This window comes from Takifugu flavidus, chromosome 4 (assembly GCF_003711565.1).
Source record: "Takifugu flavidus isolate HTHZ2018 chromosome 4, ASM371156v2, whole genome shotgun sequence".
NCBI classification, from domain to species: domain Eukaryota; kingdom Metazoa; phylum Chordata; class Actinopteri; order Tetraodontiformes; family Tetraodontidae; genus Takifugu; species Takifugu flavidus.
In genome coordinates, this window is record NC_079523.1 from 3885783 (window position 1) to 3910091 (window position 24309).

Genomic DNA, 24309 nt, shown 5'->3' on the forward strand with positions numbered 1-24309 from the left:
TTCTTTACAGACAATCGCAGCATTGACCACGCACTTGCTGAGCTCCACACACTTTTAAGGTGTTGAACGACTGCTTCAGGATGTGTTCCCTCTTGTCTTGATGAGACGAAATGAAAATAGAAGACAAAGCTGTTATCTGTTCGCGTTCCCAGAGAGGGCGAGCTTATCAGCGTCTGCAGATCTGCCGCTGTGACATCACTTCCTGTCAAGTTTCAGGGGCCCGGTACTTGAGATTCAGGCCGTCTGGTTACTCTTTCAACGTCCAGAAGGGCCAGACTGCTCCTCAGATGATATCTGTCCACACCGCCGATGTGTCAGAGACGATTTCAGGCTCGCCTTTTGAGCAGCGGGTCATGAGATAAGAACCTTGTGAGAAAAACCTGTTCCTTCAAGGACGATTGAGCGGGGGGGCGGCTGTGCATGTGCGTGCACGTCCGCGTGTCTTTCACCGTTCATTCAGATGCTGCCAGGTATTAAAGGCTTATGTTGTTAGGTTCTGTTGGAGTTGCACTTCCTGCCCTGCTAAACGCCACGTTATTGCCAATAAACAACTTTAAATTGCTCTCCATATGTGTCGGTTTAGCAGAGTTGCGTCAACATAGTTTTAACGGTGCCAACGTGCAATTTTCAGGCGTTAGCCTGAATCTGCCGCGCGGCAGGAGTTGCATTCAAGGTCCACTGCGTATGATGTGGCAGCATCTTGAGGTCAGGATACACACAAGTTATCTTACTTTCATGTGAGTGAAACTACGGTGGCTGCAGGGGAACAAAACACACAATTACACATTCTTCATTAGAAGCTAAATGCTAATTTAATATGCTGCTTTTTCAGAATAGTAGGTTACACTTTGACTTCACCTTCATCAGCCAGGATTGGTTCTGTACCCTGAGAACTGAGCCTGTTTGTATGCAGGTTGGCCAAGATCTACGATTAACGGAATAAATTATGATCTAGATGACCAAATATCAGCACACATGTGCTATAACATGCGTATGGCAGCCAATAGAAGGTGCTCAGTGGCACTGGTGATGCCACTTAAATTCCAAACGGCTCCTCTCCTGAACTCAAATGCATATATAATGTGCTTTCTGTGTATAGACAAAATCTTTGAGAGTCATAATTTCCCCTTCTTGACCTGCACACATTCTTCCTGCTTCTAGTCATCAGCTCAGTCTACTGTAATAATCCCACAGGCTTTCAAGTATTCCTCGCTGATACTCGGTTAATCTTTTAGGGAAGACGCAGGAATGTCGTAGCCTCAAGAAAAACAGCGAAGGACAGAACTGAGCGGTTTACTCTCAACTGTGCGTGCTTGCGCAAGCCAAGTTATCGACACAATGGTGTTTTGGGAAAGTGGTCGGTGAAAACAACGCCTGCTGCCGGGTCGTGGGAAACGCAGAGACCCGAACACGCCTCTGAGCCAGCGACTGAGCGCTGCACACACGGAGTGTTGTTTCAGGTGAGAGGGCAACAGGTGTGCCGTCGCCGCTCTGTGTCTCAGGCTCCGAGAATCCCCTCGTCAGGGCTGATTGCAGGCATTAAAAACGAAGCAGCACCCAGAGCCTGAACCAGATGTCCTGGCAAACAGAGTAGGAGGTGACAGAAGGCAGGAGGCCCGCTGACAGTCACAGGGGCAGACATGAGGAAATTAGGGATTATTTGTGTAATCTAGAGGTGGTAAGAAGTGAATTTTGATTCATAAAACACAGATCTGCATCCCTGTGGGCCTTTTCCCCTGTGCTTTGACTCATTATTAGTACATTTCTCCTGGAATGTCTCTAAACGATTCCATTGTCTTCTTGTCTTCCTCCCCGGACTGGCTGTTTTCGACTGGCCAGGGTTAGGTGAAGGATGAACCATAGATGTAGTTCAACCAATCGGGGTGAGTGAAGCGACCAGAGATTAATGCTGCACTCAACTGTGGGAGCTTAAACCCTCTGCTTTTAGCATGCCTGAGATTTGCCATTGGTACTTCCAACCCTAACACAGTAGGTCTCGGAGAGAAATCTCCCATTACAGACAATAATGATATTTTTATGAGGATACAGACAAAATACGGACCACCCGTAGTTGGGTGACCTGACCCTGCAGTACCGGAACATCACCAATAGGTGTCAGGTTTTGTCAAGCATCAGCTTTGTGTTTTGACTGTAACTAGAGCCGCACAGAGGTCTCTGGCTGACTGTCAGACCACATAGAGAGAGGGCTGGATGTGCTCTGTGTAGCCTCAATGCATCATCTGGAGACTTCAAAGCATGTGAAATGAAAACGATGTGAAGTTGGAGTGCTGGAGGAGGATCTCCTAAAAAGGACAAGATGATCCGGTGAGACAAGTCTGAACCAAACAAGGGCTAATGACAAGGGTTCCCTCCCTGCAGCTGGGTGAAGACAGACCTCGCATTTTTTTAAACGGTTGAATAAATCAAATCTCAATAGCACGTAAACTGTTGCTACAGATTATTATGACCTTCTGTTTACCTGTATCCTTCTTAGGTATGGTATGGTTATGTATGGACACATCTGGTTCCCACAGCTGGATGTTAAAAACACAAATGAAAAAGAGGGAAAGAGAGGACTGGAATCTTCAAGTTACTTATTATGAGTAGCTGTATCTTACGTATGTGTGCTTCTCCTTGTATTTGTGATTCTACCAGCAAAGTGAGGACCTTTTTTCAAAGTGAGGACATTTTGGTTCCACAACTTCAAAGGACACTTTGAGGGTGAAGACATGGTTTTAAGTTTAGGATTGGAATTGGATTTAGGCTAGGGTTGGGGATAATAGGGTTAGGTTAAGGAGCTGGGAAATGTTTACATCTATAAAGGATAGAAATACGAGAATGTGTGTGTGTGTGGGGGGGATTGTCAAAAGGGAGTTCACACTGCTGCCAGCAAAGCTACATCAAAATCATTGTATTTTCTTCTAAAACCAAAGATTTTGTTCCTTAAACTGATGATTTTAGTAATCCTCATTTATGCACAAGCGATTAAAACTTTCTGTTTTTCTGTGAGTGATATTTTACTATTAGAGACTCAAAGATGGTTCTCTCAAAACCCAAGAATCCTCAAGCTGGGTTGACACAGCTGACACCACGAAGGGGTCAGGACCTTTGGTCTCCAGAGGCCCGAAGCCGTCCCAGCATCTATGGCTAAGAGGTGTGATTCTCCTCTGTGACCAGAGCTCAGAACCGCTTCTGTCTGTGGAACCTGGATGTGTGTCCTCCAGGATTAAATGGGTTTCTTGGCTAAGAAACACACTAACCTGCTTTGTTTACCTCTCATCTGAGCATCCAGTAGAAAACAGCTCGGCGGTTTCTCCCTTTAGCACAAACCTACCTTGTAACATGTCCCAGAGTTTCAACATTTGTACTGTTAAAAACCCTCAATACCATTCCAAAGACTGCTATTTTTTTTAGGCAGAAGCCATGTCAGCATATTTGAAGGAAAGCCATTAAAATGTAAACATTGCTTCTATATAGCCACAATGAATAAAAAAATAAGGTAATGGATTTTACATACCTTCAAATTTACAATTTCCACCACTTCGTCTAAAAGAGGAAAATCCCTCTTGATGTGTGTGAAACGAGGTCATTTTAAAACGTAATCCTGGAAACCCAACTTTGATAACACCCTTCTGAAAGGTGAAGCTTTGGGGAAAGAGTGGGGGGGGGGGGGTTGGTGGGCTGGAGTTTATCTGAGGCAGAGGGGGGAAGCTGAGGTCAGGCTCTGCACCGCTTCAACTTGTCAGGAAAATAAAAACATTACACACAATGTCCACTAGGGGGAGCCCAGATCCACACTAAACATATAACTGGATATTTTATGAACCTGAACCATGAGGTTGGGATAAAACCTTTCCCTCTTCACGGTGAACTAACTTAGTGGAACAAAGAAACTGGAGAAGCCAGATTTCAGCCAGTGTGTCACAGAGAGATCAGTTCCTCTGGCCTCATTGAAGAAACCTCTGGAGGACAAACTGGCCTTCATAGGAGATCCGCTACTCAAAGAGGCTGCTGGAGGTAACCTCCTTTGAATAAATATAGCTGTGCACCATGTCGTGCACAGTGTGACCCCGTTCTTTGCTGTGCCCAGCGTGCCTGCCATCCACTCGTCACGTAAAATTGAGTTCTGAATGTGGGTCAAGCAGCCCCAGGAGTTACGTGGTGGCCCCGAATATGCTGGAGAATCCCTTTCTTTGAAAAATGATTATAGAAAGTAAAAAAAAGGTTAAGTTCTGTACATCCTCCATGCTGATTAAAAGTATAGTCTATCCCTAAGATGAATTTCCCTGGTCTCCACCAAACTATTTTGGTGGTTAATGATCAGGGGAGAGTCGAGAAAGGAAAAATTTTGTTTATTTAACAGTCAGGACGATGCATAAATGTGTCCTGATGTTCTGACTGTAAAGATGTGTCTTTTTGAACATTATGATTAATTCCCTCCCGTCATCAATGGGGAGGCAAGTCCTTCAAATGAGTTTTTCATCAAAAGGAGAAATAATTTCAGATCTTGTTGCTTGAGAAATGACTCTGGGGGCTTTTGTTGTACACGCTGAAACTATACTGTGCTCTTTTATTTATGGTGTATTTATCATTTCAAAAACACAGTGAAACTTTGTTATCGAAGAGTCTCCACATGACCTTTGTATGGATTCTCATGACCTGATTCTTTTGATTAAATCTAGAAGTAGAGAATGATTACCTATCAGACAAAAATAAAACACAAGGGACTTCAATTTGTTGTTCTCCTCAAACTCATATATTTGCATTACATTTATTCAATAAACAATATATAAGAAAATTGAATATTTCACATTTCAATTTTAAAACAAATTGAGGTAAAAAAAAATAGCACAACTATTTTTTTATATTGGTCTATGAAGTAGGTACAATGTTATATGGGAGTCCACCTCCACCATCAGGGCTCCTCCACTGTCAGGCTCTTTCATTAGGGGCCACCTCCACCGTCAGGCCCTGTCCCATTATCAGGCCACCTCCACCGTCAGGCCTGCTCCACTCGCAGACTCTTCCATTGAGGTCACCTCCACCATCAGGCCTCCTCCACCATCAGGCTCTTCTGCCTGGCCTGAAGAGAATTTAGCCTCTTTACTGACTGGATGTAGGCGAGATTCTTGCGGTCGGTCCAGACCACAAAAGATTGTTCGGCCCCCTTCAGCAGGTGTCGCCACTCTTCCAACGCCAATTTTATTGGCAGTAACTCATGGTTCCCCACATCGTAGTTGGCCTCAGCGGTGGTAAAACGGCGGGAATAAAAGGCACAGGGATGTAACCGATTGTCAGGGCCAGAGCACAGGTACAGCACGGCCCCAACCCCCACGTCCGTGGTGTCCACCTCAACCACTGCAGACACAAATCAAGACCCCAAAAGCAGACACACACAACCAGGTGAGATTGAGAATGTTTTACTGAGAATCTTAGAGAACAGAACCAAGTGGTGCTGGAAGCACACAAACACGGTCTCGCTGGAGCAGGCTGAGCAGTGCGAACAGGCATCCGAAAAGCGATCTGCGGGAGAAATAAATAATCAGATTCCAGACTGGAAACAGGAACGAGGAAGCAAACTTGTACACAGAGTTTTAGGAGCCAGGCTGTACCACAACGATTTGTCGATGGTTGGAGAGTTGACCAGGCTTTTCAAGTGAACGGCTGGTGTGGATGATTGACTGGAGCTCAGTCTCGGGTGTGTTTCGATCGCCTGACGGGTGAGAGTCTGGAAGCCGTTCCGCCCACCCTGAGAATTGACAGACAAGGGAAACAGACAAGACACAGATGGGGAGAGGGCGAGGGACAACACTCGGAACTCCTAACATCCTTCTCCTTCTTTTCACGGTTTCTCTCAAAGACTCCACATTTCCTTCCTTCCTTCCTTGATTTCAACCCAAATATTTTCATGAACCAGGATTTGAGTTTGTTCTCTGAAATGAAAATGTTCCCCTTGTGAATGTTCCCTCCAGTTTCTGGAACACTCGCAGCAACGGCTGTGACTCAGCGGCCCCTTTCGGTATTAATGTCGGCCTTACTTTTCGCAGCCTTGACATTTCCCGCACTTTCGGAGGACGTGGACGTAGTAGAGTCACTGGTGTCAGTGGACGAAGTCGATCTGCTTGAAAGCGTTGATTGGGATGAGTCAGTGTGATGTGACGGCGATTCAGACATATCTTCAATCACGTTTTTACGCCTGTGGAAGAAATATAAAGATTCAGCTTAAAGAAATCAAATAGTCGTTTCCTTTTATCGGCACTAAAACCAGTAAAATGTTGCAACCTTGGGTGAGTGGGGCTAAAAATGGTATGCTGGTGTCGAAATCTAAAGAAGTCTTCTTCTTCTTCTTCTTCTTCTTCTGTTGCCTCTTCTTCATCATCCTTCTCTTCTTGGATCTGTTTTTCACCCTCCTCAACCTCTTGGCTTTCTACCATCTCCTTTTCCTGTTCCTCCACCCCTTCTTCTTTTTGCTGTCCTACCACTGCAACTTCGCTGTCTGTCGTTTCCCAGTCTTCTCCTTCCTCATCCTCTTCCTCCTCCTCCTCTTCTTCATCTTCATCTTCCTCCTCCTCCTCATCATCATCCTCATCATCATCCTCCTCCTCCTCCTCTTCTTCATATTCATCATCTAAAACTTTAATGGGTTCAACACAAATCAGCCAGTTGGTAATTCACACGTTGTCTGCCTGTTCTTAGATGTTGAATGATTACAAGTTACATTCAAGACCAGGCAGCAAACAGCTGGAGCACACTCTTCAATAAAAGTGCGTCTTTCGGCCAGTTTTAGCCAGTTCAACCTTTTTAGATGTGCAAGCTAAGACAGAATTGATACCTGCACGGTTTCTTGCTAATATTGGCTTCAACAAATTGACCTGTAAAGAGAGAATAATCATTATTAGACAACATGACCACACTCCTGATACTAGCTAGGATCAGTAGTGATTGGGTGCTGACCTGCTCCCGCACGCTCTTAAATTTGTGCATGCTGCCCTCGGATATGTGATCGTACTCCAACAACTGGTTCAGCCACTGCTCCACATCGTTGTACAGGCAGGCCTGCATTGTCACCACGTAATGGAGCATCTGAGAGGCGTGAGAATAGCCTTGTATCATTTCTTCTATACGTTTCTCAAACTGCTTAAAGATATTTCAATGCCAAAACACTATAACACACCAAATTCCTTTCTTGCACCATCTGATCCATCTGTAAACGAAAGGGATTTGTTATCCAGCAGCAGATAACAGATAATGTTTCAATCTATAACATAAGGGCTGATTCTCCCTTAAAACTCATTTAAACAGTACCAACCTCATGGTCAAGCAAGTCCATCTTTTCCTGGATTGTCAAATAGTTGTCCTCAAGGTTTTGCCTGTAATCCAGCATGTAGGCGATGGTTTCCTCTTTCTGGTCCAGTTGCTGCTGCAGATCGGCCAACTGGTTCGCCTGGATGGCGTTCTCATACACTTGGTTTTGTAAAGACGCGTTCATGGCTGTGATCTCTTGTGTAAGCTGGGAGATCAGGAAGGGAAACAGACTATTTATGTTGCTGAATACTCATTTCTGCCAGTAGCTTAAATATTGAACTTGATTTTGCCTCAGTTTGACCACATCCGTATGTAAAGAGCTCTGTAATCAGTAACTAAAGTTCTGCTGGTCTTTCTACTCTGATGGAGATCTCATCTACTGATGGAATGAAGGCGCTAACCTGCTCCTTCTGAGACTGAATGGCTTTTTCCTTAAGTGCAAACTGTTCCACTTCTTTCTTCATACACTGCACCTGGAAGAAGCGTTAATAAAGCGCTTAATAAAGATTTCAGTCCTCATGTTCTGTGCAGCTGTCAATTGTCTGGTCTGGAAGCAAACATCCGCCCGAGAAAAGCAAAAGAATAATTCAAGCTCTGCGTAATGGAATCCCTCTCATGGGGGGAAATCCTGAAGCGTCTGACAAATCCGAAATGTTGGGGAAATGACGCTTTTGTAACTACCTGGATGTGCAGATCGACAATGGTCTCATTCTTGTTTTCGATCCGTTCCTCCATCTCCTCCGTCAGCTTTTCATTCTGCAGTTTGTACTTTCTTATCTGGCAGGGTGAGAAAAAGAAAAGTAAATGAAAAAAAGAGGTAAACGATGTAGGTGGCGGACTGTAACTGACAACTACCCGGGTCGTTTTTAAGTGGAGCTGCTTGCGCATGCTGATCAGTCCTTTTCGCAGGATCTTGTTGATTTGTTCCTTCCTCCTCAGCTGCAGCTGCAGGCTGTTCCTCACTCTCCTAGAAAGCGTTCTGGACACGACTGCGGTTTGCTGCGCCGTGAACACTGTTCAGTCAGAGCTCAGAGCACAGCCAGGATATCTGCCACTCTCACCTGTCTCCTCTGGGTTTCCTGCTCTCTTTCCAGTCTCTCCATTCTCTGTCGGGTTGCTTCCATTTTGTGGATTTCTCTGGGAACCTTTAGAGTGGCTTTAATACATTACTGTCAACACAATTCTTGTTTTTGTAAATTTACACCAAAATTTTGCTGTACAACACAACTCTCTTTGATCACAGGATGATCAAAGCTTTCATTCTCTCCTATTATCTAACAGGCTGCTTTCTACGTATTAAAAAATGTAAGAAGAACAATATTAAAGACATGCAAAGCAAACGGCACTTTTGAATTCCATCTGTTTCTATAGGTTTTTTTTAGAAACACGTACATGAGCCTCAAAATTGGAGTTTTTGTGTAACAGTGATGTCCAAATATTGGATGGTGATACAGGTCTGTCTTTAATTTTGGTGTAATGAAGGTGATTGTGGTCAAGGCTTTCATCCTACTAGTTTTGTCAGCATGAAACCAAAACCAAAATATATAAATTAAAGGTAAATAAAAGGACATTTGTTGTAAACATGAACCTTTGCCTAAATGTGATTAATGCTTATTGCAGTGGCGCAAACATGCATATTATCTTAAGTATTTGTGTTTCTCTATTTTCAGCCAGCACTGCTTTATTACATTTGTATTTTATTATTAGCAACTGTTAGGGGATTGTTTTTCAAACTATATAAACTTGTAACATTCCCCTTGACTAATCTTTGTTGTGTATTATTTCATGGGAGTTTGAGTTTGTCCATTTGACATATTGGACAGAATTGTCCTTATTGGTTTATAAATCCATTCAGCACCACAGCTCATCCTACAGTTTTAGCGTTGAACTTTGACCACCGATGCTAATCCCCTGGTCTATACCTGCTGCAAAGCTGCTACTGCTCCCATTTGGCTGATTTAATTCCCCTCCATCTCTAAATGTTCATCCTGGTATTAGGGAATGTGGTTGTGTCTCATCGGCCAGCGGCCGGAGGGGCACTTCCACTGAAAAAATCCATTTAGCCTATTGAGTGGTTGAGATTGGTTGGAGTGTTTAGCAATTTATCATCTGTTCAAAAATTACAACCACGTTTATCATTTACAAAGTCAACAATTTCAAAAATACAGATGGATCCTCAATCCATTTTTAGGTCTGTTCTTTTCTTGATTACCTCATTAATTTTCCACCCCATTGTAAATGAATCATAAGTTTATTCTGCACCCAGAAGGAACAAAAACATATTAAAAGGTAAGTGGTGACTTCAGGCACATCCGAGGCAGAAGAACATAACAAATTCCATGCTAACATGATGCAGCATGTTTCTTTTCATCTTGGAAACTGGGCATTTGTTGGCAGAAGTGATCTGGTTTGGATTAAAAGCATCAATAAATACTCATCCAGTTTTTATCCAGGTTGGATACATTGATGCTTACTGACAGTTTCTCATGATGATGATTGATATCATGTCTTTTGAGATTTATGTGTGACTCGACTGATATGCATTAAAGGCAGTAGCAATACAAGGTTACATATCATAATAGGGCGTTAAAAATCTTTTGCTTTGATTTTTAGAAGATTAAATGTGAAAGTATCTCTGTAATCTGGAACATCACCAAAATCAAATATCTATTCCTTGATCAACCACGATCAACATTTCGGACAAAAACACCCCATTAATTCAATACTTTTTTCAATTTCCACTCATAAATATGCCTTTGCTGTTTTTCTTTGTCTTTGATCTGTTCCCTGCTTTTTTCTCTCCCCACTTTATGTCATTTCTGACTCACAGATTATGTTATCATCACAGAGAGCTGTGAACAGCAACACGCTGGCTTGAGGGGCCAGAAGAAAGACATGGGCTTGAAAACCCCGACGCGCCTGAGTCTGAGCGAGAGACGATTTTTCTGACCTTTCATCAGGTGACATTTTCAGCCCGAAGGAAAACAAAGAGAAAATTGAGTGAAAGAAATGTTAAGAAAAAATCGATGGTGCGTTTCAGGTCCTCACGGCGCACTGATTTGATGTTCCTTTGTTTGGCTCTAACAGGGAATAAAAGGTGTGAGCTCCAGGGAGTCAAGCGGACTCATTGTGGGGATCGTTGGCACTCGCCAAACACGTATGTTCCTTAAAATCTAGCGCTGATGCTAAGAGCGCTCATGTCGTCAGCAGGCTGCATCTCTCAGTGCTCCAGTCATTTGAATTCAAAAGGTCACAGGTTCGGGCCGGCGCCCCCAGAATTCCCCTAAGGAGACAGAACTTCCCCAGTCAGCTTTTTGATGGGTCAACCCAAAATTGAGTGCAGGACTTGATATCTTGGTTTGGTCGCATTTTCAGGATGGACCATGTGGACAACGCTTGCGCCCTTTTAATGACCTCTAATGACCTTTCGGTGACTGCACTGACATCTCCCTCCGCAGCAAAACGTGCACCGGAGGGGATTTACTTACAACTTTGAACTAGCTTTTATTTTGATGAATTAGCCTTTTTCCCAAAGATCCGCCCAGGTTATGAAGTGTCTGGTTCTGTTCACCTCACTGACGAAGCAGAAAATTGAACATTTTTCGTAGGTCTGACATGACAGGAAGAAGAGGGATAAAACAAGACCCGTGGGCCTGTTTTCTCATCATCCAGTGACACACAAGCATTCCGTTTGATGTAGCTTCGGCTTTTGTTTGGACGGTTAATGAGCTGTCGAGGGGACTTAATTGGTGTTGTCAAGGACGCTGATGAGCAGGAGCAGAAATTGTCTTTTAGTGAGGACTATTTCCTACCAGCAGCACTCATAAGTCCAACTCCTTCCGTCTATATTAATGTCTGGATTTGTAATTATGAGGAACAGATCGCTGAAAGAGCTCTGAATGTGTGTCTTTGACTGTGAGTGTGTTCACGCTCTTGAAAGTATGTGGTCACGTGATGACAGAGATGCTTTAACCCATCACTTGGCTGCAGACCACAAGCTCACTCATGTGCCTATTAAGGTGTTCAATCACTTGTGATTAGCTTTTGTGTCTTCTGAGTGCTTCACACCTATTGCAAAAGCACCCACACACACACACACACACACACACACTCACACACTTGCCTCACCTCCAATCAGAATGAAGCAAAGTCCTTTCTTACCCCGAAGATGCTGAAAAAAGTAGTGCTGCCGCGGGGGCCACTTTGATTCAAGCACTAGCAAGTTGAGCTTACCTGCAAAGTGCACGGTACAAGTGAGCGTGATCAGAATTCTCACAAGGAGGATCCGCATACACGTGCACATCTGCCTCCTAGAAGCCTCAGCAATCAGGCTGTCTCCGTTGGGGCCTTTGAGCTATTCTTTTACTTGGCACCACAGCAGACAGGCAAGAGGGAAGTCAAGCTAAAAGTCGAGCCGCTAAAGTTGCCTTTTGTTGCAACGTCTCCCACATGTGAGGATCCCTCTCCTGGAGAGAGATAAATCAGCCATATCGGGACCCGCTCAGAATTTGTTTTTTTCGCCTCAAAGTGCCCAAAGACAGGACTAATGGAGCAGTGCTCAATAAGTAGAATGGGGAAAGTGGCTACCCTTCAAGTGCATTACTCGACTATTGTTTTGGTATCGATCCTCAATATGTTAGCAGCAACACAACACTGGTATAGAGGACTCTAGATCTACCTTTAGGCCTTGAAAAATCACATAAAATATTGGGAATGAAAGCTAACAAAAGCATTTTCCTCCAGTAAAACTGATATTCTTGTAACTTTCTGTACATGTAGAAGCGTCCACCTTTACAACAGGGTATGCCGCGACCTTTGCTGTGTTTTCTCTGTAGCCTTCGCCTCCTGAGGACAATAGAGATCAGAAGTGACAGGTGGAAACAGGCCTGTAATGAAGCAGCAACCCCGTGGCCGGCCCCCTGCATTAGCTTGACGAAATCTTGTTTGATGTCTCCACCACACTTCATCCGCCTTCCTGTCTTTTTAAGTCTGCAGACAGTGGTGTGTAGCTTCTACGTGGCTCCTCTTTACTGTTTTATGGGCGTGCACGTGTTGACCGCCGGATCTGGTATCGCTTAGGTTTTTTTTGCTTTGACCGACACTGGAAATGAGGTGGCAGCGAAGAACATGAGGAACGTGTTTTGGCCTCGTTAGGAGATTCCCTGAGCTGTCCATGGTCCTGAATTCTGTCCCTTGCTGTGTCTCGTGTGTGTGTGTGTGTGAGTGTGAGTGTGTGTGTGTGTGTGTGTGTGTGGTTTCACCCCCTTCCACTTAACCTCAGGATGTGTTTTATTGCCATGAAATACACACTCATAAAGCTAAAGCAAGTGTGACAAAATGAATTACAGTCCCTGCACAGAAAGGAGGGTCTGATAAGAACAGATAAGAAAAATGTGCTGTTTTTCTTTGATGCCGTTTGTTGTTTCTCCTAACGACACACAAGAATACACGCACGCCGCAACACAAACTCGCTGCTAAATGTGGAAACGCTTTGTTTGTGCTAAACAACACTGATTGTGTGCGTCATGGCTCATCAGTGAGGGAAGTTAGAGCCAGTGACCAGGTTTTGATAAGATTGTTACACTCTCGCGCTGACAAATCGCTGGAGGTGCTCTTTGTGATATTTTTATTTCATGGATTAGCCTCTCACTGATTTATTAGGTGGGTCAGAAAAGAGTAAAAGTCATCAAATAAAGATGCAGTGTTGCCAAACATTGGAAACTAACATTCCGCGACCCGTCGCGGCATCCAACAGGTAGCAGGTTAAAACGGTTTTGGAATTAATCACGTTCCTCCATCCACAAATCACCTCGCAAGAAATAAATCCCTTTAATTTAAGCGTCCAAGTCAGCGTCAGGGAAAGGGGCCGCTTCTCTTACTGCACCCTTCCACCAGAGGGCGACAGAGAGGCTCTGGCGTCACTTTGGGGTATTCTCGATCCCTCTGGTGCAAAATAAATTGTAATATACAGTATATGTAATATAGGATGACAAACAATTCCCCCACCACTTCCTGTCTATGTCTGTCTCACTCTCGCCCCCCCCCCCCCCCTCTCTCTGCCCCCCCCCCCTCCTCAGCCCCCCCATCTCTCTCTCTCTTCTCTCTGCAGCACTCTCTATCAGCCTCTGACCGGCAGAAGCGGCTCACTTCCTCCCGGCGCACCCGCCTGTCTGTGGCCGCGGAGGTGGATCCGACGCTCGGTGATGGAGACCGCGGAGGAGTGGGGCTCTCGCTTTGTCCCCCGCCGGAGACACCCGAGCTCATCGGACAAATGAGGCAGCTGCAGCCCGCTCTCCGCCGCCTGACACGCTGACACTTGGCGTGCGTTCGCCGATGCTCCCGCTGCACCATCACCGCGTCTCGGAAAGCAGATGCTCCGCTCGGGAAGTTACGGACAAAACACGGATACTTCCTCCAAGTCCTCGCTTCCAGTTTTCCGGAGGCGCCCTGGAGGGAAGGTAAAAAGCGCAGGAATGGGGGGAAAAAAATGCTGCTTAAGTCAAATCCGCTGTGTTGTTTTTGTTTTTTCTTTAATGTGACAGACATGATGAACCAAAATTTGCTGCTCAGTGGGTGGGAGGGTGACTCATGTTTGACTCATGTTTGGTGTGTGTGTGTGTGTGTGTGTGTGTGTGTGTGTGTGTGTGTGTGTGTGTGTGTGTATGTATATATACTGCATATATATATATATATATATACACATACACATACACACACACACATATATACGCACATATACAGTACATACATATATACACACACATATACATACACATAGACACACACACACATACACGTATACCGTACATACACATACACACACACACACACACACACATATCATATATATATATGTGTATATATGAGGCAGCAGTGTGTTATTTTTCCTGCCCCGTTCCGCTGCAGCTCTCTTGACATGTCAGATCGGGTAAATAACATGTTAATCACAGAGTGCAGGGTTAGTCCCTTCTTTGTGTGCTTCATTACAGGAAAAACAGGCTGTAAGGGAGGTGAAAGCAGTCAAGTCTACACGCGAAGGCTGCTGAAGCTGACTGTCGATGCGCTTTGTTGTCCCGAGCTTGTTGTGGTTGGAATGACAGTGACTGAAGCCGTCTGTCTGTCTGCCCGCTTTACTGCTGCACTCATCCTTGCCCAGTTAGTGCATCCCCCCTCCCCCATCCCAGTTTGAACCACCACGCTTCCAAAGGAGCGTCGTAACTTTTCCGATCCCCCCAGCGAGGGTGATTTATGCCCCGCCGTCGGTGCGTGCAAGGTCGGTCAGTCTGCAAGCGTGAATGAATCACCAGGACGCCCGTGTCCGGTCAGCAGTCACTTTCCCACACTGGGATCAAGCTGCAGCCATCAGTGGAAGGTGTGTGTGTGTGTGTGTGGGGGGGTCCATTGGCAGCAAGATTGTTGCCAGTAAAAACACAGACTGATGAGTGGGAACAGCAACAATGACTTGTTAGCTGCTGTCGGGCACCAGAAGATCCATAACTGATGCCGATCCAGCCGTGCTGGTTCAGGCCTGCTAATCATGGTTAATCAATAGCGTTTTTCCAGACAGTTAAATCAAATCAATCCTGAGCCAGCTGCAGAGCGGCGGCAGCGGGATCTTCATCATCTGATCTCCTACAACACACGTGAGTCCGTTAGTAGGTTGCTGCGTCTCTCATTCCATTAAACTGACAATGGATTTAGGTCCAGCTACCCTTTTAGCGCAGCTTCTTTTTTTTTTATGAGTGACCTGAAAAGCAGCCTAACTGCTGCGTTAGTGGCCTCAATTTCCCTCAACGGACGGGGGGGGCTTTGCAAACCCGTAGCCATTTACGTCCATCTTCCTTCTCTTGTTCTCTCGCTGGCTCTTCTACTTTCACACACGCTGCCTCTGTTCCTCCTGCACTCACTCAAACCGTGTCTCATCGCATCTTATCACTCTCAGCAGCACTCTGCCCTCTCTCCACTTGTCTCCGTCACACACACACACACACACACGGACGCACACACAGCGAGCCTACAACCATCATGGATATTATCTAATAACTTCCATGATCTTTATGCTTAACCTCTCAGTGCAGGGTGGTGTCTTTGCCCTTAATTTTGCTTATCTGACCACACCGATGGCTCTTTTTTCATGTAATATTGACAGAAAAAGTTGTCCTTTTGCCCAGAAGGATGCAGAGGATTATTTATTACGTATAGAGCGCTCCTGTATCCAATAACTCCAGTCACAGGTGCTTATCCCAGAGCTCAGAGAAGACGACCGAGATTTCACCATATTGCATCAAGAGGCCGACGAAGGCGAAGTGGGAAAAGGTGAAAACTTTTCCCTCCTTGCGCTTCTACAAAGTTGACTCAGGCTTCGCGGCTCTTTGGGGTCTGTGGGTTCAGTCAGAATTAGAGCTTCAATGTTAAATACGGTCGTAGAGAAAAAGTTCCACAAGTGAAGCTGGAGGTGGAGGAACAGAGGAGGAGGTGCGCGATGATGCATCAACACTCCGGTGCTGCAGGAAGAGATGAAGTCGCAGAGGTCTATATTTAAACAGCCTCGCCGAGGAGACGAGATGTCGTCATTCCCCCAGTTGGAAACTCTCGAAGGAAGAAAACAATTTCAAGTCCTTTTTCTGACTCCTTTATGGAATTTCATCAAAATAGATGACAGCGCGAGTGTTTGTTGTGTTTTATAAGGAGTGCACTCTTTTCGATGCGAGATTAAGACTTAAAAGAATAGAACCTCAGGCATGGCCAGCTTTATAAATAGCTTTAAAACGCTTGTTTAGGACAGTAATAACACCAGCGGCCCGCCCCTCAACAGCAGCTGAATCCATGAATGCTAGCTAACCTTAACGTCTTTCAGCTAGCTCGTGTATCAAACATAAAACTATCTTCATCAAAGTTATAAAGTCATCATATGCTTACATATAAACCGCTAACAACTGTGAAAATACCACCTAGCATTAGTGTTTGGCTAAAGCCTACTCTTGCTGCCAGTGACATCATTTATTCAAATGAATGACATCAGCCTGAAACGAACAAAATGGTCCAGAAATTCGGCGTGAAGATTAAATTCCCAGCGCGACAACAGTCCGGCATTAGCCTGAATAATTTACGCGGTGAAAATGTCAACCCGTCAGCTCTTTCTGTTTTCTTTGAATCGCATTCTCAGTTCTGTCACACGCAGAGAAGTGAGAAATCCTCCTTTTTGAAGCCACCACAGATGTGAACTCTTAGCAAACTGGATTAAGTTTCAAATCCCTGTCTGTAATCTGTTCTGGAAACCAAGGAAGAAACAACGAGGGCGACGTGACACACCTCTTATCCGCGTTTTGCTTACATGCCGCTCGGGTTTGTGCGTTTTAGCTTAAACGAGGGAGAACTTGTGGATTCTGTTTGAAAGGCAAATATTTGGAAAAATACCCCCCGTCCTCTCCAAGCCTCCCACTTCATCCCCTCAGAATCAAAGGAGTCGAGCAGATGCCTCTCATCTGAAGTAAGACATCAATTCCATCTTCAAACGCGTGTCCAAAATTCAGGGCCGTGCGCGCTAATTAAGCCTTACGTTTCCCTCCCCACATGTGGCGGCAGACTCGGCACCGATGGCCAAACCTTTTTTCACCTGCCCTGCAGCTCGTAGCCGGCCACGCCGTGCACAGACGTGCACGTTGGCACGGGCTTGGGCTGGCAAAAGGGGAGCCGTCCCACCGAGGCTGTTGTAATTCCGTGCACAACATGACATGCTGCTTGCCTCGGAGAGGCGACAGGAAACGCTCATTAACGGCGCCAGAACAATCCCCTTTTGTGCACCTGCGAGTCAAGGATTTGGGGTGGAATTACAGAATGTTTGTCGATTAGTTTGTGCAAAACTGGATTAAAAGCAGTGTTTTGAACACAGGAGCATGTCCGTGCACAGCCAGCACCGCATCCTGACTGTGTTTCAGTTCAAACCTAAAGTGTTTCTCTCATATATGGATGAAGGTCAGTTTAAAGCCGTGGGCATAAAAGATTCACAATTTGTTGCCGTTAGCGCAATTAGCAGCAGCGCTAGCTGCCTCCTCCTCCACTTTTCCTGCTTTGTCGCCTTGTTGTGCCACATTTGTCACATTTGCCCAGGCCATGGTCACGTTAGTGTCGGTTGTTGTTGTAGCAAGAGCGCCTCGTTTGTGTTTTTAACCCGCTGGATGATGAATGTAATAGAGGCCACGAGTGACATTTTACTGAGACTGATTTAATTAGTCTTTTGAAACATTTTGCCATCTGACAGCGTGAGTTAAAAAGTGACAGAAATGGCTCCGGCCGGCTGCAGCGGTTGCATTTTTGCCTCCACACAAGAGCATTCCACTCACACGGGTGCATTAAGATGCAAAGCCAGCTCTCTGCGGCTCTCTTCTCAATGGCCTTAATCCTTTCTTCCTCTCTGCTGTGAGTGAGGGGCCTCAGCAGTCAGACCCTTTGTGATGAAGCGATCATTAAAAAGAAAAAAAGCCTAAATGTCAGACGATGCTGCGGCCGGCAGAGGTCAAACCATCCGCTGCCCATTCAGAGTCCTGCCTGATTTTGATGCTCCGTGTTTCCCTCTTTTGGCTCTTTATTCCACTTATTTATTCATCCTTTTATTTGTGGTGGCTGTTTTAAGAAGGGTTCTTTGTGCGCAGTGGCTTTTTGGAGGTTTCACCTGTTGCCTGGCAACCTCAGGCCAAAGCCAAGGCTGCAGGAAGTCAGTATTCCTGACAGCCAAGGAAGAGCACCGCCAGGATGACAGGGGTGGTCACCGGCTGAATGAGGCAACGTCCCAACTTCTGACCTGGAGCAGAGATATAAAAGAAGCCTCAAAAGAAGTAACTGTGGAAAATGGGAGTTAAAAAAAAGAAGCAGAATAGCGGGATACAGCTCCTGACTCCAAGGAAGATTTAAAAACGTGGGCGCTAATTCCATAGGATTATTAAGCCGCGGCGGTGCAGAGGAACGGTGGCAGGCTGGGAGATCGATGCTGCCTCAAGGCCGACTGGAGTTAGTGGGCAAAAAAAAATATGATGATGAGTCACGAAGAGTCTCTGTGCTCTGGACCGGGTCCTGACCTGCAGTCGGCGAAACTTTGAACTAAACCTGAAGCCGTTAATAGAATCCAGAAGAATCGCCAGGCTTGTTCTACATCCGTCCGTGTGCCGCCTACAGATGGGACCCACTGAAGTATTGATCCTCCGATCTGGCTGGGATTAAGCTCAAAACCCCCCTCGTTCTATTCAGAACGCCGCCGCACACGCGCTCCTTTGATAAGGTCTGCCGTCGCTGACCCGCTCTCGCCCATCAGGTCGGTGAGAGAACTGTTCATTATCGGCGAGAACGCGCTCGGCTCCAGCCTCGTTGAGATGCAAGTCCACCGAAGAGAGAGCCGTGGAAGGACTGAGGAACGGACGGGGGCGGAGCCTCCTCAACAGTCACACCTTTCCTCCAGCCAGGATGTTTCACCAAAGATGATTAGAAGGTTCAAAAGAGTTCGTTAAGTTCATCGGAACATGTGACGAGCACGCAGGTGAGAGATTCTTGGGTTCTATGGGACTGAGACGGACGCCGCTGGCGGTTGTGTACAATAGCTTAGCACTGCGGCGGGGAGAGGAACTTTGGGAGCGCTCTCACTGATCTGAGACATTTCTTTAATCCCGTTTTTGAACATCAAGGCAGTTTCCTGTTGCGATTCCAAGGAAGCGCTGCTGTTTTATTCACGCAATCCAGGCGTGTTCTGCGGAAACTGGATAAAGAGCACGAGCATCCACAGCGTCACGAAGCGCGATTCCAACAAAAAAGACTGATGAAAATTAGCCAGCCGCTTTGTTCCTGGAGTCGGGGTGTGACGGATCAGAAAAAGCACGACTCACGACTGCGTGGCGCCGTGGCTTCTATTAATGATGAAAATCCCCCAAAACTTCCGAAAACTCTGCATGATTTGTGTCTGCGACCAACTGTTTCCTGCCAGTTGAAACAAACCTAAAATATTTCTGCATTTATTCCGCCTTTTGTGGTTCCCGGAGCGCTCCGATGAGCCCCCATCTTTGAACTATAAATAAAGTCAGCGTCTTTTGTTCGGAATTGTTTTGCAGTGCTGAGCGGCAGGTGACTCACGGAGCACCTGGCAGACGTGGAGAAGCTTCAGATCACAAAAAGAATTCCTGATAGCTCAGCGCAGACAGAATACACACAATGACATGTATTAATCAGGACGCCTCATCGATCAAAGCGCCCTTGTCTTTGATCTTTGGTACCAGCTCTTCCCCTCTGCTTTTCTTGGTTTCCCGTCCAAACAACACGCTGCTTACGTGCATCTTAAATGCTCTTACGGCTGACGTGTCCACGGGCGGACCAGCGGTTTGATCTCTGAATTCTGGAGTCGAGGAGGTGACAAAATATCGGTTCAGGAAACTCGTCCAGAGCAGAGTGGGATTTAGTCTGCGAGCCTCCAGGTGGGCAGGAAGACGTCCATTTTGATTTAAGGTCATTAATAATATCTGAAACCAGGTTATTCCGGATTTCTGACCACTTCATTTCTGATTAACTTCAGTCCACCAGAAGGTACCTAATTAGTTACCTTGACCATCAGTGTCAATTTTTGATCGGGAAGTGCGCCCCCTACAGGAGGGCGGTTGAAATACACCAGCTCAGTTCTGAGTTCAGTGCAGGAAGGGAAACCAAAGGAGTCGACTTGTGTTCCCTAAACCCAAACAGCCGTTCAGCTGCGCTATCAACGGCGCCAGAACGTTTCGGACCTCATCACAGTGCAGACGGCGAGGACGCGCAGTTTTCCAATTTCTCCTCATTTGCAACATGAGGCGGGCTACTGTCGCCGTTCATCGCTTGAATATTTGCCCAGTGTTAATTTAACCATGGAAACAGAGAATCGAGTCAAAAACTATTTTCCAGGGAGGCGACTCCAGATCCAGATTATCATATTTCCCAGTTAAAAAAAAAAAAAAAGTGTGTTTTCAGACCTGGAGCTCACACTAAAAACCTCCCGGGATTAAATGAGCAGGAGATAATATCAATATCCGTGTGGAACACTGCACCCTTTTTGTTTTTGCCATGACAACAGCCCTCTGCCCCGGTGGTCACTGAAGCACCATTAACCAGTCTGGGAAGGAGACCCACTTAGACCCACCAGTGAAAAGGAATTCCCTCTGCGTCCGACTGAGTTATCGTCTCATGTGAGGGAATCTTTGTTATTAAGTGTCCGTGACCTGGTTTCATTCCGTCCCTTTTAGCGTGCGTTGGCTCTACAGATGTTCCATCTGCACGCAGGCTGCGCCGACGCGGGTCCGTGTGGGTTAACGTCATTACGGGACGGATCCAAATGAAATCGTAATTGAACAGGAACATTTGTCTATGCAGCAGAGTAAAAACAGACTAATGGCGCTCAGAAGCGAGGGCGGTAATCTTCCTGAGTGCCTAGTTTGTAGTCCTTGAGGCCGCCGCCCTTCTCGCCGCGGGCGGGTCTCGTCCCCCGTCATGGACGGTTGCTGCGCCGTCACAAGCAAAATAAATCAATTGAGTGTAGAGGAGGAGCAACAGTGAATCCGCTCCAGCGGTTAGCGGTAATATAACAGCTTGAATTGACTGGGCTTTTCCTGGGGGGGTGTACAGGGATTTGTTTTTCTGTCAGTTGTACATACTCGTGCATGTTTCTTCGCACGAATCCCTTCCGCCATGATCCAGCATGCTAGCGCGCCCACAAAGATGGCGCTAACATGCTAATGACGAGTGTGAATAATGAGAGCATGCGAGTAAGCAGGAAAGCTTGTTCAATGGATCAGGATAGAGCCCCACTAATAACCTGCAGACCTGTTTTTCCTACAACAACAACTCCCTTTTACAAGCCTAACGTTGTTTTAGGGACAATTTGCGTTCTCTTTAACAAGCCTGAAGGTCAGACTTGAAGCGCTTATGGAAAACAATGTGACCTTGAGGGTTCTGTGTGGAAAAAAACGTAACACTTAAGTCGCTATTTTGTAGGCAAATAAAGTAGAAGATGATCAAAACGTCTCTTCTGGGCATGGAGTGCTTCTTTGGAGTGAAAGCGGTCAGATTTGACTCCCGACTCCGGTACAGCCAGGCTCAGCGCTTCACTTCGACCGAGGTCACGCCATGTGACCCTGCGAGTGACTTAGCGGTCGGAGCCATCTGGATACGGATTGTGTGTGGAAGGTGCTGTACGTGAAAGCTGACCTTCACAGCACCAGAACACTCTAGACCGGCTTGGAGGCCACACGGGCCCATGAATGTTTAATGCAAAAACCTCCCTCGACCTCGCGCCTGCTGACATGCCTCCTCCTGTTAGTGGCCCGTTACAACGACATTGTCTCCAAAGTTTTGCCGTTTGTGATGCGCCGAGGCCTTCCGAAGCACGTCGGTGACAGGACAAATCTAGGCCCTGAGTTCTGAACGCTTTAAATAGGCCAGCCGCTGACCTAATTGTCAGCGCCGCTGTCAGTGGAAATGAGACTGGTGCCCCGGTGGAGGAGGGGACAGAGGTGCTAGAGGAGGACAGGTTATGGATGAAGAGAAGTAATGAAGTCCTCCGCAGAAGTGCGGCACACAGCAGGCATCTGTCTCCTTCGAAAGAGCCGCGCATGTTCACACTTCCTGATGTGCACACAGCTGTGCTCGCCGGACAAAAATAGGCCGGTCTATTTCAAGGCCGCCTCGCTAAAACCGACTTCTGGAGGAAACTGTTTGCCCAGTTAATCGCGCCGCTCTGACAGAGAGGTTTTGCTAGAAAGCAGAGCGACAAATGGATTCTGTCCAGGCGGAGCCCTTCCGGGAAGCACGGACGGGAAAAGAAACCTCCACGTCCTGATGTTGATATCTGTTGAACGTTTGGCTGCTCCCTCTTCTTCCCTCTCCTCTGAGCATGCTCGGGCCAGGCTGCTCCGGGGTCAGCTTCTGTCTCCTATTATTGCTTAGTTACATCTTCTTTCCCTCGGCGTTCCCGCCGCTCCTTTCTCTGCCCTCTTTACCCCTTTTCCTCCATCCACTCTCCTCCTGCAGCTGCCACTGCTCCGGTTGTTGACCTATATAATGACCTCAACACAAGGAAGCATCAGAACGTGGGCCCGAGAGGAGCCGGACACAGTGGGTCGACGTCAGGATTGAAGTAAAGATCAAGGATTAGAGCGTCTAATCTTATTCTAGTTATGTTGGGACTCAACGCCACCGAATCTATGAGTGAACAGCAAGCTAGCAGAGCTGAATGTTGGGCGCACGGCGAAACAGGCGGAACGCTGAAGAATCTTAATCAAGTTTAGCAGAAGAAAGACCACAACGGTCATGGTGGATCCAACCACCACTCCTCCAAACAACAGCCTGATTTGGACACATTCGTACAGAACTGTGAGGTGTGGCGGAAACGCAAACACGACACATTCTGTTTTTTTAAAGCCAGGATTCTGGGCTGGAAATCATGGGGGGGTGTTCCCCCCACAGCCACCGTAGGTTGTTTGACATGCTCAAAAAATAGAGGGGGAGGCTTTTAATCCTTACAATCCACATTTTTTGCTCCTAAATGTCACCAAATTGTACACACTTGGCCTTTAAATAAGCCAAATTTGCATAAGATTAGCATTTGGTATAGATCAAGCAGCACTTAGGAAATATAGTGTTTACCGAGGGTAACGTTCCCTTTTCTCCATCTAAAAACGACGATTTCTGATTTTTCGGCATTTATCGGCGTTCAAGTCCTCCTCGGAATTTTTTCGTCTGTGTTCTAACCCAAGAGTAACTTCTCCGTCTGACATCTGCGACAGGATTAGCAAATTGCTGTGACAGCCTGACATTTGAACCCCGGGGTACGGCGAGCTGGTGAACTCCAGCCATCGTCGGTGACGGGAAAGCTGCCCGCTGGTGCTACTGTGGATCTGTGCACTCCGCCACGAACGCCACCCTCCTTTGATGAGGACAGATTTTTAAAAAAGGGTTGGCGGGTAATCTGCCAGTGCGGGGTGATCTAATAGCTCGCTTCAGCCGCGGTGCGGATCCTGGAGTTATGAGGTCTGTGGCGCAGACACGTCGCATTAATGACCAGGTAGCACGAGCCCTGGCAGACCTGAGTTTAAAATGTCAAATGTGGCGCGACTCACTGATGCTGCTTAAAATAGCGGCTGTAATTTCAATCTGATGCCTTTTGTGCTCCCCACAATTCTTCCCGCTCTGCCTCAGATTGTGCACGTGGTAAATTATCTGTATTTATAGCGCTTTGCTAATCGCCTCTGACCACTCAGAGTGACTGTGACTGACTCAGCGCTCAGGAGCCTCATTCCCACAGTAGAGACGCAGGGCCTGGGATTGAACCAACACCCTCCGTATCACTACAGGTAGATCGGAAGCCAGAGGGAGGTCACATGATCCCCGTACAGCTGATTGGCTGCAGCCAGCGCTGTTGGTCAGGCACATTAGTTCATCCGGTAACGACCTCGTCCGGTGATGGACGATCCTCGTTTATGGAATATTTGACCAGAGAGTCTCCTCGCCACAAGGTGATGGCGTCAGCGAGCTTCCCATCTAAATAATGTGCGATTAAATGGGAGGTCAGACGAGGACGCGGTGCACCGGCGCCCAAGCGGAGAGGGTTAGCGTATGAAGATCTCCCTTTCAACTGTCGCCATGTGCGGCTTTCAAGCCGTTCTCGCAGCACCGCCAGCGTCCGGTGACCAACCAAACCTCTTTACCGGCAATAAATTTGAATCGCTCCGGTCGGGAATAAAACGGTGACAGCTGCCGATCGCCGCTGCATCTCTGCGAGGCTCCGGTGTCCCTCGGACACGCAAGCGCTAAGTGCTCAATTCATCAGTTTGAAATATCCGAATCTCCTGGCCCACAACTTTCCAGAACTGTTATGGTCGCCGTGTCCTTGTGTCCATCCCGCCCCGCCGCTTCTTTCCAATTAAGTGGCTCGCACTCTCCTTTACCTCTCCCAGATTGCTTTTTCCTCCCTCTATCTGTTGAGCGTCCTGGTTTGCTCTA

At 46.6% G+C, this 24309-nt stretch overlaps 2 protein-coding genes across 11 annotated transcripts in view; one reads left to right on the plus strand and one right to left on the minus strand.

Annotated features, from left to right (window-relative positions):
* Positions 1-4742: 4742 nt before the first annotated feature.
* Positions 4743-8403, minus strand: LOC130523894 (A-kinase anchor protein 9-like). Of its 4 annotated transcripts, XM_057029501.1 has the most exons (10): positions 8161-8403; positions 7987-8082; positions 7707-7778; positions 7310-7510; positions 7175-7204; positions 6955-7083; positions 6833-6872; positions 6039-6196; positions 5613-5749; positions 4743-5523 (listed from the first exon to the last, which is right to left on the minus strand). In XM_057029501.1, exons 1-8 carry the CDS (start codon positions 8191-8193, stop codon positions 6183-6185), a joined length of 615 nt encoding a protein of 204 aa, XP_056885481.1. In that variant the 5' UTR covers positions 8194-8403; the 3' UTR covers positions 4743-5523; positions 5613-5749; positions 6039-6182. The 4 variants fall into 4 exon arrangements, with proteins under 4 accessions (XP_056885481.1, XP_056885479.1, XP_056885480.1 ...); XM_057029499.1 differs by having other exon boundaries at positions 7987-8402; XM_057029500.1 differs by having other exon boundaries at positions 5613-5933; positions 7987-8402.
* Positions 8404-13418: 5015 nt separating this feature from the next.
* The window catches only part of dlgap4b (discs, large (Drosophila) homolog-associated protein 4b), a 46521-nt gene continuing 35630 nt past the window's right edge, over positions 13419-24309 (plus strand). For 6 of the 7 annotated variants that reach the window (XM_057031387.1, XM_057031389.1, XM_057031392.1 and 3 more), the window contains exon 1: positions 13419-13763. The gene's annotated coding sequence lies outside the window, so the exon portion shown is untranslated. The remainder of the gene's footprint in view (positions 13764-24309) is intronic. The other variant, XM_057031391.1, reaches the window with a different exon arrangement.

Bases quoted from the DNA above. Each gene is read 5' to 3' on its own strand.
- LOC130523894 (XM_057029498.1), bottom strand. From the start codon at position 6,434: ATGGTAGAAAGCCAAGAGGTTGAGGAGGGTGAAAAACAGATCCAAGAA. The intron at 5,750-6,038 runs GTAAGGCCGACA...GTCAATTCTCAG, and splicing joins AAATGTCAAGGCTGCGAAAA to GGTGGGCGGAACGGCTTCCA. The intron at 5,524-5,612 runs GTACAGCCTGGC...TTTCTCCCGCAG, and splicing joins ACCATCGACAAATCGTTGTG to ATCGCTTTTCGGATGCCTGT.